Genomic DNA, 14691 nt, shown 5'->3' with positions numbered 1-14691 from the left:
GCTATTATTCATAAACATATTTCGATAAAATATGGGATACAGTTTCATTTCTTATGTTCAAGTAAGATATTCAATCTTCAGATCTTTCTCTAAAAGCTACAGGAAACATTGGTATCATAACATTTAGTGAAAGAGAAAAACTTTACTTTTTGTCTCTTATTGCAGAATAGTGTTTAAAACATAACACTAATATTATGGTGTATTCTACACAATTTTATCACATTTCTTTAATGACCATATAGTTTGGCTACTCATTACTTACATTGTGGTTTCCTTGTAATTTAATATCATTACTTATTACTTCATGTTTACTGCTGTTGTGAAATGATTCATGGACACGTCCACCTTTCACCGCAAAAAAGATCATGTACATGCATCAGACTAGCAATATGTAAAACTTAAAACAAAAATGTTCCCTTAACTTTGACATTAACAGTGACATATTACCATTTAGACATTCTTACTAAGTAATACAGAGTAGCTTTCTAACATAGCTCCCTTCAGCAGATAATACAGTATCACTGCAGTTTCCTGGAGTCCTAAAGAAGATTCTGACAGGCTGACGAGGGAGAACTTGATGTTCTTAAACGACGTGGATTTTAATCGGATATCATTTTGAGGTGTTTCTACTATTCTGCCCCTTTCGTATCAGTGTTCATTTACTGACATATTTTTTCCATAGAGTGCTGCAGGGATGGTGTTTTTTTGTAGGCGAACCTTGAACCTTGACAAAAATCCAATGAGACTTTTTTATTGGATTTCTGATTATTGCAGGAAATAAGCTCTGTGGCAAACAAACTTTTATCATACGTTACATTTTGGTTAGTAGAATTATCTCCACAGATGAACCACTTTTATGATTCTTCAGGAGTAAATGCAACCGCCAGAAGTAAAATGCTAACGTTAGGCTACAAAGGAACTACACCACGGATGCATGACTGAACGTCGCCACCATAGCATGGATGTAAAGCCGTGTTTGTCTTGATGATGTTCTAAAGTCTCATTGAGCCACTTATTAACAAATGCTTTTTTTAAAGTCACGTTAAAGCTTAAAAATTCAGGAGCGAGGTATTCATTTGCATAGTTTTATGTTGTAGAACAAAACGTAAAAGTCTCTTGAGTTTGTGTTAACCACAGACCTTAACTCAGGTATCTAACCAAACACCCATTGACTTCAAGACGAGGGAACCAGAAGTGCTAAAATGATAACTCGTTTCTGGGTTTTCGGACTCATTCCTGCAGCACTCTGTACAGTTTTAGTTAACTAAAAGTCTAGGCATTTCACTCCTGTCTTAGTCAAAGAAAACCATGACTATTTTAGTGTAGTTTTACTCAAAGAAAACTATTAACATTTTAAGTCAGTCTCGTCCAGTCACAACTAGTAATTCTGTCATATTAGTCAAAGTTATTTCACACATGATTTTATCTTATTATCTGATGAAAAACACAGGTTGAATGATTTACACCTCTTCCAAACTGGACGCGACGCCAACGAGTGAGCGAAGTTCAGACTGTTTCAGTGTTTCCCAGTGAAGATGTCCTAACCTGCTTTGCTTGTTCGGAAAAAACGCTCGTCCTGGCTCTATTTTGACCGAGATTTGCACACCTTCAACCTTTTTTTAGGGCAACAGCACGCCATTGCTTGGGCTCACTTAGGGCTCAACAGGCTCCCTGAATGTTGCTGTCGCTCGTAGTATATTTATGTATTTCATTTACTTGTTTATTTGACAAGGACAAATGCATGACGCTGCCTCATATGTGAAATACAAAGTAGATGCAATGCATAGAGGTTTCTAGCCATGGCTAATTTGCAACCCCTGTCCCTGGTTAGGCTTTTACAATTAAAACAGTAAATGTAAGATTACTGAGCATTGAGTAATTCCATACAATAATACAACATATCTGAACACTTTTCAGTGCTCCATCCGCCAGAGTTTGCTGGCCCTCTGAATGAATGATAGGAGGAGGTGTAAGAATTCAGCTTTGCACAGAGTGTCCGGTTGTCTGATGGTACTGATTTACTACGAGTCCTCCTGATGGTGCTCACTGTGTGCTGCAGATGTAGTCCTGACCTATCGAATGCAGCATAGGAAACAGAAGTGCTACACTGAATAAATAAATAAATAAAAATACCTGTAATATTTCATCCTCTCATTTTGTCGACAAAAATTATGAAGTTTTAGCAAAGTTTTTAGATTTTAAACTACATTTTAGTCCCATTTTTCTTCATCAAGAATACTGCATGTTGATACAGTCATAGTTAGTGTTTAATGATGTTGGTACCGTCTCGTCATCGTCTCGTCTTAGTCATGACAAAACACGCTGAGTCAGTTTTCATTAATGAAATTATCAGTTTCATGTTTGTAAATGGGGGTGAACAAAATATTAGAAACACCTCAGAAATTTGCTGCAAGGCTACATTAGACTGCATTAGACTGCACAGGTGTACCTAATAAACTGGTAACTCAAGTATGTGATTTGCCTGCAGGTTCCAAACTGAGATGCAGACATAAGAAGCTCATTCTAATGTGACAGGTCTTAAGTAGCCTACTTTTAGTGACAAGCATGAGTCCCTATAATGTAACTATGGATAAAGTATGGACATAATACTTACCTCTTAACTCCTATTTCAGGACTTTTGGTTATATTAAGTCAGTAGAGTGTTCTTGCTCTTGACAACTCTGCAGACAGGAGGCTTTGCTGTGACACAAACCAGGACAAGAGGAGTCCAAATATGGAAATGGTCAGATAAAAATAAGAGTTGCTTAACTTCCCAATCTTGGCCCTGAGCGGAACAGCGAGGGCTAAATATAAAACCTTGTGGTTTCTCGTGTCTCGCCTCTGCAGCAGTTCACAGGTCCCTCACTGTTTCATTAAAGTATTGTTACTCTCCTCAAAGCCCAGAAACCTCAAGACAGAGGAAGCATCTGGCTGAAGTGCAGCTGAATAAATACAGCAGTGTATCATTACATACAAAATAACTTTTGATTACAGCCTCAGTGTGCCAGAGTGTAAAATGGCACATAATATTGTGCAACTACATTGTCCTCTCCTCCTGACACCTGTCACGTCAGAAAACTGTCATTTCTACAGAAATGAACATAATCATAATACTCCCTTTTTAATCTAAAGAGTCTCGGCCACTAACAGTCACAACACACATGTTCCCTTTGTGCTCTTTTTAAAGTGTATTGTGTCACTTTCCTGGGGTTTGGTACCATGGCAGTTTCCCCAGGAGGCTTCATTTAGAGTGCCGCTCAGCAGAGTCAGGAGCCAGGGAGCCACGGATCCTCGTTGGATCTGCAGCCAAATCAGAGGCCTGATACTCTGTGTGCTCTCAGCAGTCCGCGGGGACTTCGGGAAGGAGGTGTCCTCTTCCGCCTTGTCAGTACTTATTAATCCCAAAGATCCTCACGCCGTGCAGCTGTGGCAGCTTGGGGATGAGTACAGTGAGCAAGGAAACAGTGTTGACCACAAAATGGGCCCGATCGTATTTGGTGTAGAAGCTGGTTAGTATATACCTGGATGAGAGATGAATAAGAGAAGAGAGAGTAATGATTACAAGGGTGGAAACGAGCAGCAAATTAACTCTGGATAAATATTCACGCCTGCGTTTCTCTGAAGTCGTTCTGTTAACAAGCCTGAGGAACACAACGAGGTCTTTAGGAAAGAAAAATTAAAAGATTAAAATCAAAGCTGTCAAAACATCACTTTAAATCTGCAATAACCTTTCACTTATTTTCCCTCTGGTAATCACAGCAAGATGTTTCCTAACTCACAAACACAGAGCCAACACTTTCATCTGTGAGACTGTTTCAACATGCCGAACAACAGGATTGCAACACTGAACTGAAATATGCACACATCATGCTGCAATGCAATGGAAATGCAAATGTTCATTATTAAAGACGATCCAATGTCAAAGATCAAGGCAGTTTTTTAACTGACTGGAATTTGATATACTGAGCTGTATAGAGCCCAGTCCGATCCTTTGTTTTACATCAGTTATCACAAAGGTGTTTTTATATGTGAAGCTTTCATGCGCTGCAACGCAACAAGTGCAGCAGTCGTCCCCGACTCCACAAACAACATAAACGCCAGCAAAACACAGCATGAGACTCTTAGTTTGTTCGGTACCAAAGTTATCAACACTTTTTTCATTTCAGCTTAGTGTGAGAGTCTCGCATTTTGCTGTCATCTACGGTGCACAGTGTTTCACCGCTGACAACCACACTCACAACGCTACTGTAAGTGTAACAAAATCCCTGCAAGCAAACACATAATAGGAGTAATTTATTAATGTAATCCACGTAAGAGATGCACAGACGACAAAGTAAACACACAATGAAACACTGTTCATTGTTACACCGACGCAACAAATACTGGAGAATAGTCTCTTAAAGGGCAGGAGAAATTCCCTCAAGACAGTGACAATGCCAAAAATATTTAAAAGTAGAGTTGTACCAACACCGATACCAGTATCGGAAATGCCTCTGATACTACCTAAAATGCGGTATCGGGTATCGGCGAGTACAGCCTATGACCAATCCGATACCACGCAATGCCTCACGTCATTACGCATACACACACATGGAAACAGAGCGGAGTTTAAAAAGCATTCGACTGTAGCCTTTAAAATGTCTTTTTTACCAAATTGTGTGGCTGCACTTTAACCTGTGTCTTGATCTGTGTCAACACTGGATAATAATAATTTTAAAAAAGTTTTATGGCATTCATTCTACTATTATGTATTTATTTCTTAATATTTTACATAGAGTTTTAGGAGTTGAGACATACAACAATTCATATCCCATCCATTTTTATTTTATGTGCTGGTATCGGATTGGTACTCAGTATCGGCAGATACCTAAGGTTCAGGGATCGGAATTGGTATCAGGAAGGAAAAAGTGGTATCGGTACATCTCTATTTAAAAGATTTTTTACTTTATATTTCATTATTTTGTTACCAAAAAACTAGAATTACCACCTTGCAGTTGTATGCCTCCACCGACCAGTCAAGTTGCACTTACAGTTTATATCCATGTCTGTACAGACTCATGTGTAGCAATGACAATTGACAATGCTTCAAATATGGATGTTGCAGCAAAAAAAAGGTACAAATCTAAAAAATGGATGCTTCACAACCATCTTCCATTTGGCAGCGGAGAATATCTATACAATCAGCACAGTTTGAAGGTGGACACCCAAGATGAGGGTCACCAATTCAGTATCTGACCAAATGCCTCGTCTTCTATGTCTGAGTTATGACGTAGAATAATGGCCAGAGAGAGTTTCTGTGGAGCATTATGATGTCACAGTGAAGCTGACCTTTGACCTTTTGGATATAAAATGTCATCACTTCGTCATTTTATCCTCTTAGACATTTGTGTTAAATTTTGTCATAATTAGCATCTGAATTTTAGAGTTATGGTCAAAAACATGTTTCGTGACGTCACAAATCACGTATAGCCGTCAAAATCAAATCAGTTCATCGTTGCATCCTAGTGGACGTTTGTGCCAAATTAAAAAAAAGAAATCTGTCAAGGCGTTCTTGAGGTATTGGGTTAACAAGAATTGAACAGACGGATGGACAACGTGAAAACATAATGCCTCTGGCCACGGCTGTCACTGGCACATAATGCATTGCAGAACTATTCAGTTGCCATACAAACACAGTGGATTGATTTTAATCACTTAAGTACTTCTATGTGCACTGTGCAGCTATATTATCTAGGAAAGTATCAGATTTGGACTCTTTGGTATCTGCTAATAATAATATATGACTCGGATTGGGATCGGGGACAAAAAAAAACTTAAATGAAAAACAATTAACAGACAGGGAGAGTGACCACCCAACATTTAGAAATGCCTCTAAAGTAAGCACTTCCTGATGAACCCTGACTGTGTTTTGGCTACACGCTGGGAGAGGATGCACAGATGTTCCTTGTGAGGCACGAGAGTCAACAACAAACTACACTGATCTAATATAAACAGCATTTTTAAATTTAACAGTAAACACCAGTAAGGGATTTTTGTGGGCTCAGAATGATGAATTGAACATCCTGTTCTCTGCTGAACAAGTGGGGACATGTAATGAAAGCCCTCGAGAGACATTCGCAGATGTGTAGCTCTTCCATCTGGAGCCGAGAGACTGACCACTATTCTCTTCCTGCTGGCACTGGCTGCAAAACAAAATGACTAGGAGGCCTTTGAAACTCGCGTGAAAAAGTGTACACCTGCAAAAAACTGCTATCACTACAATGTTCAAGCTGAGCTGGCAGATCAACCCCAGGGAACCAGAGTGCTTCCTGTAAACTGAACTCTGCTGGTTAATGAGGACAGAAAAGGGCAGGAAAGCAGCGAGGGGTGCTGCTGCAAATACTAAGCCCCTTAACAGTTGGTGAGCTTGACTAATAGAGAGCAGCAGGGACGCTAATCAATCAACACTCAAATACAGAGGAGACTTTGTAATTAAAAGTACGTTTAGTGCAGATTTACCACAACAGGAAAATCAGCAGCTGAGGTTCAGTCTGTACCAGTTCAGTCTGAGCTTAACGTAAAAAATAAGAGGTAGCATACTGATTACCAGGGGGGGAAACTAACCCACTTTTATAGAGACCCACAAAACACAATTGGTGATGGTGGGAAGCCAGTGAGGGATCATGTTATTCTGACTGTTCTATCTACACCGTTTTCTTCTGTCTACACCTTACCAATGTCAAATGTCATTACTCCCAGGAGCCTCATTTATAAAACAGTGCTTAGGATCCAAACTAAAAGTGCGAGGGCGCATAAAACCTGAGACTGGCGTGTGACAAGAAGTAATCAGATTCATAAAACCGTGCACACACCTGCAGGCCATGTTCCCTCTATATATCACAGTCCACCTGAAAATGTGCACCCATGGCTCAGCCTCAAGGGAAGTACCTGAAATTTTATAAAGTGGTCAGTTTTAAAAGGGGAGGAAAAAGAGAATTGGATCCCGCTGTCAGAGCCAGAGTCCTGCACTGGACTGATTTTCAAGACCCGCTCCGGAAACAAGACCACGATGTGCAACACCGCACCCGTCCCTCCACCTGCACATATGATCAATTAGTTCTGCAACCTGACCCGACCCGTCAATACAAGACAGACGGCCCCACCCCAACATGCAATCCTATAATAACCACACGCTGTTCAAACAATCTGGTTAGGCAGCACATTCAAAATGATAATTTTGGGTCATTTCATACATGTAAAACTAAGATAATATATTTTAAAGCAAAAATAATTCAGGAAATACAAAGTAAATAAATATTTTTAAATAATTTTTGCTCATCCTCATAACAATGAGCTCACACCTCTACAGTTAACATACCTTTAAGGAATGCAGGACACACATCATCAGCGCTCAGATGATGAAAACGTTAAATTAAATTAGTATTATTTTCATATATTTATCATCCAGCATCCACAATATGACCTGCAGGTTCTTTGCTTCACCGAACCGAACCGAACCGAACACGGAAATAAAATTAAGACAAAATATTAACTGTGAATCACCTTTTTAGCGAGTCACTTGCGGTTGTCCAACTTCATGCAGGACTCTAGTGAGAGATTGTCTGCTACTGTTTGGGGGCAAATGCACACCTGAGCTGTCACAGCTGGAAACACATATGACCTCTTATTGTGTGCAGAAACCACTGCAGTGTCTCCACTGTGCTCTGTGCACCTGACAGCAAAGTCACGTTCACTGCAGCAATGTTACACACAAAAACTACATGACAAGTTGTGCTTGTTGATACATGCACAGTAGAAGATATTATTGAAAACCTATTGACAATCTGTTCGTACACATAGGTCAGAGTTTCCGTACAGGTGCACACATTCTTCCGTCAAGTTTGTTTTTATAGTGGCGTACGTCTCTCTCAGGCCCTGTTTTGTGCGTAAGCAACAGTTATAAATGAGGCCCCAGCTCTACTACTGTACTTCCTCAGTGTGTACTCAAGTTTAGATCCATCCTTCACACTCAGCTGTTCTCTCCACCTGTTACAACTGAAGGGCAGACATTAGATTTTGGAGGGGCCACTTACAGGACAATAGGTGTGATGGTGAGGAATTTGCGTGAAGCAGTGAACTGCACACCGTAGTCCATCTGCTCCCAGTGTGTTAGGAGGCGAGCCTTGCCCTGATCTGGGGTCTCAAACGGCGTCCCTTTGACCGTGTGAAGTAGTAGATACATGCACTGCAACAGATAGGAGACACAGTCAGGGCTCTGTTATAACACATTAATAACATATAAATGTCACACTGGTGGAGGACAGATGTTGCCTTGAATATTCCTCATTTATAGACCCCAAAACCTAGCACGAAGTCCACAAGCAACAAGTGGATGTGTCCTGAGGATTCCCAGTGTTAGGGGTGCTTTAACCTGTACGATGAAATACCCACAGCTCCACCTATTTAATACACTCCTGTACGAAGAATGTTGTTCTGAGTGTGGTGGAAGAAGTATTCAGATCCTTTCCTTAAGTATAAGTACTAATTCCACACTGTGAAAATACTCCAAAACAAGTAAAAGGCCTGCATTAGAAATCTCACTTAAGTAAAATAATTTATCAGCAAAATGTGCGTAAAGGTCCAGTGTGTAATATTTTGGAGGATTGAGTGGCATGGGGGGGATTCGAACCCGTGGGGGGAGCCCTTCTGTGCAGAGTTTGCATGTTCTCCCCGTGTCAGCGTGGGTTTCCTCCAGGTGCTCCAGCGTCCTCCCACAGTCCAAAGACGTGCAGGTTAATTGGTGACTCTAAATTGTCCGTAGGTGTGAATGTGAGTGTGAATGGTTGTCTGTCTCTATGTGTCAGCCCTGTGATAGTCTGGTGACCTGTCCAGGATGTACCCTGCCTCTCGCCCAATGTCAGTTGCGATAGGCTCCAGCCCCCCGTGACCCCTAACACGATAAGCGGTGACGGAAAATGATTAAATAAACATTAAGAAGTGTTTTTCCAACACTCTCGGCGTGGAGCGGCTGCTAACTACGATGGCTGTCGCAAAAATGCAAATGGCCCTATCCAGAGCCTGTAGCCCTTTTCAGATAAGAATTGTGCAAATTTGCAGGAAAGCCCAATCAGTCTTACCGTCTACCTAATTTTGTTTATAGAGAATGCGCCTTTTTCGGGGCAATGGGGGGCGTGAGCAAGTAACAAAACGTGTAGCTCAGTGTGTGACGTAACCAATGACATGGGAGGGAAGCCGCGGCTGGTCAGTCCTTCAGCGATTCTCTCGTAAGTTGGCCCGTCCTTCACCGTCCTCGTCATCTGACGGTTAATGGCCTCTTTGTTTGCAAGTGCAAGGAAGGCACGCAATTCCTTGTCTCCCCAGTTGCTCATCTTTACAGTGTCTGTCAGGTTTGTGTTTCCCTCTTGCTACTAGCTGCTCGCTAATTCCTGCTATCAGCTGTTTCCTGTTTATCCACCGCCAGTGGGTCGCACATGAGGCGTCATTAACAGCTCCTCCCGTTGCGGAAGGCCGCCTCGAGGCGGAAAATTGGGCACCTCGGATCAACTCGCCAATCTGGCTCTGTGTGTCTAAACGCTCGCAGCTTGCCGGCAAAACGGCCCAACATTTGCAGAAAATCTGGCAGTGTAAAAGGGGCTAGTGTTTGGTTTGTCCGTTCTGGGCTACTGTAGAAACATTGAGGTGCAACTTGGCAAACTCTGAGGACAAGGACCTGCTCCTTATGTAGATATTATCAGGTGATTACTAACTAAGAAAACATACTTATTATATTACATTTTTTCCAGTGTATCCCCCTAAACCCTACACACTGGACCTTTAAAGTACAACAAGTAAAAGTACTCATTGTGCAGGAAAACGTTCCCTGTCCGTGTTTTAGTGTTGTATACTATGTTTCAGGAGCAATATTACTGCTGCATTAATGTGTATGTTGCATTTTACTGATATAGATATTCAAGGTTGTGCTCATTTCAACTCCTTTATACTGTTAGGTAGTTTAATCAACAGCAGAGCATCATATTCTATACGATCATCATATGTTTGTCGCGTGGCTGTCCTCTGAGAACCACAAATCTCTATAAAGTCAACTTTTCATGGGGTCAGAAAAACAGCTCTGTTCTCAGCCTCGTGATGATGACTTTTCCAGCTGATCCAAGAGGGTTTTTAAAGAGTTTATTTAGCTCAAGAACTTTTTTCAACACATAAAGGAACACCTCATCTTTCAGTTTATCACAGAACATCTGATTCAAGATCACCAAATTTGGAGATGCATGGTCAGGAGGACAGGAAGAGGATGAAATCTGTAATCTGAAGAGTAACTAAAGCTGTCAGACAAATGTAGTGCAGGGAAAAGTATATTCACCCCTGAGACGTATTGGAGTAAAAGTATGAAGCAGCATGAAACTGAAATACTCACATTAAGTACCTTGAATGTGTACTTAAATGTACTTAGTTACATTCCACCACTGGAATATAAGGGCCAGACAGATGGGTATGAGTGTTTGAGACTGAGAGATACCTCAGCTCTTTAAATTAAATGCTGGTTGAAACATTATAGTCGCCCATTCATTAACAAAGAACATGACTAAGAGCAGTGAAACAGCAAGAAGAGCTTTTCTTTCTCCTCACAATACCTTAGTGCAGAGATTTGTTACCCTCTGACTCATTACTTTGAATCACCACATCCCAAAGCCTTCCACCAGGCTGCACTGTACGTGTCCTTCACTGACCTGATTCATTCAACAAAAAAGAAACCGTGGCAGCGCTGGTGCCTCCGCTCCACTCACCAGATTGTGAATGAGGTTGGTGAGGGTCCAGACCACGGGCACGCTGGCGAAGGGAATGCTGAGCAGGATGACGTGCAGGAGGCCGATTCCCAGGATGTAAGACAGCCACATTCCTCGGCTGTTCATCACTCGGGTGTTGGGGTTAACCTCGCTGTGCGCCGTGCCCACGTTCATGATGGCGGCGGGGCCACTTCAGAGCACTCCTACCTACTGTAGGACGTACAAACAGTCTGAGTTTGAACCCAGCTGTATACTGTAAGAAATTAGAGAGAGTGTTTGCCTTTTAATTTGCAGACTGCATCTGCAAGAGGTTATCTGGCAAGACATCATCTAGAGCAGACTGTAAGAGCAGAAATAGCAGTTCTTGTTTATATTTATAGAATAATGAATATCATTTCAGGACTTCCCTTATTTTTTGATCATAGCTATGATTCACTGATTTGATTGGCAGCTTGGCAACTCTTTGTCGAATCAGCTAAACCTGTAGTTTGGGACGTGGTGTAACTAAGGGAAGTTGCAGAATGCAGAAAAAAGGAGTCCTAGCTTTAGCTGAGACAAAACACAGATTTTTAAACCATCTTATCTCATTGTTTGAGGATCTGTTACTATTATCTTCAATACATCTATCAACTATTTTCTCTCTTTAACACACATAACCTACATTTGAATTTGGCATCACTTATTGCATTGGCCTCCAGTGTTTTGGTAAAATATTGGAGGTCATTTGTTATTTCTAAATAGCGAACACCTGGTGCCTGGATCTACTACAAAGGTGTTTTTAAATGGCGATAACTTTAAAACAGATAACCTCTATGTGGAGGCTCTCCAGTGTTTTCCAGCCAAGGACCCCTTAGAAAACAAAGAATATACCAGGGACGCCCTCAAGTACATCCCTTCAAACAATGTTACGTAGCCTACTACTGATCTAGAGGGTCCCTCTAGTCTAGAGGGATCTCTAAGACTGATGGCAGTGTATACTCTCAGACTTTAATCATATGACTTGGTTGCTCCTAACTACACCCTAAAAATACTGGGTCAAGTCACTCACCCAGTTTCAGGGTTATGGGCTTTGGATCTTTCTCTAGGTTGTTTTCTGATGCAGAAGAATAATGACCCAGATATTAGGTAATATAGCTGGCTTTGGTGACCTGTACACAGGTCACTGGATTGTTTTAAAAATGGGTGCTGGGTAAACTTAATCACTTAAACACTGGGTCGGTGCTAGACTGACCCAGTACTGGGGCCGGTTGCACCAACTGGTCTTTACTAAGCCTGGTTGTAACTCCTAAGACGGTCTTTGTTAAGACCAGTCTTAAGGAGTGGACTTACGCTGGTTGCACCAACAGGGCTTACGCCTGGTCTTAGCTACGCTGGTTTTAGCTGTGCGCGTCCATGTGAATGCCCCCGGAATGCCCCACGCGGCCTGCCTAGAGGAGCGCGGTGACGTTAAATGACGTGCTGCTGAATCACCCCGTGTGCTTGACAGATGACAATTGACAGTTGACAGCCCCTCTCATCTGTGTTGACAGTTTATTTACAGTTTAAGATTTGAAGAAAACATTAAGGATCAACGAAAAACTTTACCGACACTGAAATTAGAAAATTAATCAAGCTGTACAGCCAGCAGAGAGACGTATCACAATTAAGAAGAAACAGTCGGTATGGGCAGAGATAACGGGGCACATCAATACGTGTTCAGACTCTGGCTGCCTTCATACAGAGGCTGACATGAGGAAGAAGTGGAAAGATCTTCTCAGCAAGGCAAAAAATACATCTCCTCCAAAAAAAAAAATCATCCAACTGGCGGGGGTCCTCCCCGAAAACCTCAATTTACAGTGACATCATTGTTGACATATTTGGGGAGGATTCCCCTGCCTGGTGGGAAGGCCGGTGATAGTGCTGTGTTGCAGCCCAACACAAACTGTAAATCCGGTGACAGCTCTTCAATAAGTTCAAACTGATCTCTCCTACCGAAGTGAAACCTCTCAATCAGCTCCTCGTCATTATATAGGCTATGTCCAATTGCTTCTGTCCCTAATAACCCTCTCCCGTCTAAATGCCCACTCGTATACAGACGGTGGATGAGACGTGCCATAACCAAGTTGCGCTCTCTGTGCTCTAGAGCGCATGAGAGCAGCTTGATAATGACCTTACGCCTGCTCTTGACTAGGCGTAAGATTTACGCCCGGTCTTAGTGAGAAGAAGGCTTACGCCCTGTTGGTGCAACCGGCGTAACTATAAGGTCGGACTTAGAACGCCAAGTTACGACCGACTTAGCTTAAGACCAGGCTTAAGACCACTTGGTGCAACCGGCCCCTGGATGCTATGATTGGGTTAAATCGAGTTAGAAGTGACCCAGTATTTGTGTGTGTGTGTGTGTGTGTGTGTGTGTGTTGTCGTACAATTAAAATAATCACTTCTATGTAGGGCTGGCTGATAATTCAATATAATCCTTCACTTCCTGGACTAAAACAATATATTAATAACCTTTCAATACAAAAGCACTGATTGTGATTGATTATTATCATTTTATGTTTTAAGTTTTTTAGTTAAAATTCTAAATAAAAATAAATAAAATAAAACTGATTGAAATTTCAGAAAAACTTGTTAAATTTTTTTCCACTTACATATGAGGAATATTGATACTGTTACAGTAAATTATTTCACACATCATGATATATAAATACTGACTTGCCTGAGCAGTGACTGCTGATTGAATGCAGCTATCTAGCTAACAATAGACAGTGATTGTCTTTCTTAAATAAAGAAATATAACCCATTAGCAATACTACTTGTCATTATTAGTGACACTGCTTTAAAACCATGTGGTCCAGTCCTGCATGTTACAGCCTACATGCTGTTAATTTAAACCCACATCACCTAAATAAAGCAATAAAGCCCCATTGATGATGAATTAAACTGGCACCTGCCGGCTAATCAGGAGCCTGGATTTTCTTTAGCCATGGTATGAATGGAACTAACCTACTGAGGCTAAATTAAGACACCAGTTAGCTAATTTAAAAGATAAAAAATCTGCTGAGGTGGGGATAATCTGTCTGGTCAACAGTCACTGACTGACCAGAGTAAACAGTGGAGCAAGGCTTGGTCATTCCAGCATGCTGTCTTGTAAGTTGCCCTAAAACATAACTGGCTGTATAATAACCCATACCGTGTCTTCACAGATCTACAAGTGGACCACCAGCACTACAGGAGTTAAAACATACACTTACACATGTCACTTATAACTGAGTAAATAAATCATTACACTCACAGCAGAGAAAAATGGCTTCAACTCCGACCTGTGTTGGCACTAGTCCGTTATCACAGTTTAGTGTCTTTATCGATGCCTTCAGTTATGTAACTGGGACTCTCACTGGGAGACTGGCGGGGCTCCAGTGTTCCCATCAGTCACCCGGCACCATGTTCCGGCTGTGAACGTGCTGCTGAGCGCTGCGGTGTGACTCGTGTCGGCTCACGATCAGTCGAGGTACATCCACTTTTCCACCGTCTTGCAGACAACAGCTGGTGACAACACAGCACAGTTCATGATCTAACGTCACCGCTATTCGCCTTCACGGCCCCGTATTACGGCGCAGTTTTTTTACTCTTCGTATCTGGCTGTGATTGGCTGCCGTCTGTCACGTGCCTACGGTTGCCCAATCGGCGCTCAATGCGTTTTTAAAAGACGTTGGGACACGCCCCCGGTACGTCACAGCGGAGGCGGGACCAGAGGAAACGAGCATGATTGACACTAGGATGGGATAATTCTTTTTTTTAAACGAAAGAAAAATGAATCATTTCGTTTTTATTTTCATTTTTGGATGTGATTTTTTTTTTTTACTATACATATTTTAATGATAATCTTATTAATAATTTATGGCCGCTTAATAAGCTATTTTTTATTTTAATA

General features: G+C 41.6%; 1 protein-coding gene across 2 annotated transcripts; it reads right to left on the bottom strand.

The window, feature by feature from the left end:
- Positions 1 to 723: 723 nt before the first annotated feature.
- Positions 724 to 14344, bottom strand: ormdl3 (ORMDL sphingolipid biosynthesis regulator 3). Of its 2 annotated transcripts, none has more exons than XM_050060989.1 (4): positions 14053 to 14344; positions 10782 to 11034; positions 8073 to 8224; positions 724 to 3521 (listed from the first exon to the last, which is right to left on the bottom strand). In XM_050060989.1, exons 2-4 carry the CDS (start codon positions 10953 to 10955, stop codon positions 3386 to 3388), a joined length of 462 nt encoding a protein of 153 aa, XP_049916946.1. In that variant the 5' UTR covers positions 10956 to 11034; positions 14053 to 14344; the 3' UTR covers positions 724 to 3385. The 2 variants fall into 2 exon arrangements, with proteins under 2 accessions (XP_049916946.1, XP_049916947.1); XM_050060990.1 differs by having other exon boundaries at positions 10782 to 10991.
- Positions 14345 to 14691: the final 347 nt, after the last annotated feature.

Source organism: Epinephelus moara, chromosome 13 (genome assembly GCF_006386435.1).
Source record: "Epinephelus moara isolate mb chromosome 13, YSFRI_EMoa_1.0, whole genome shotgun sequence".
Taxonomy (NCBI): Eukaryota; Metazoa; Chordata; class Actinopteri; order Perciformes; family Serranidae; genus Epinephelus; species Epinephelus moara.
Note: the sequence above shows the minus strand (reverse complement) of the source record. Positions and strands in the feature narration are given on the sequence as shown.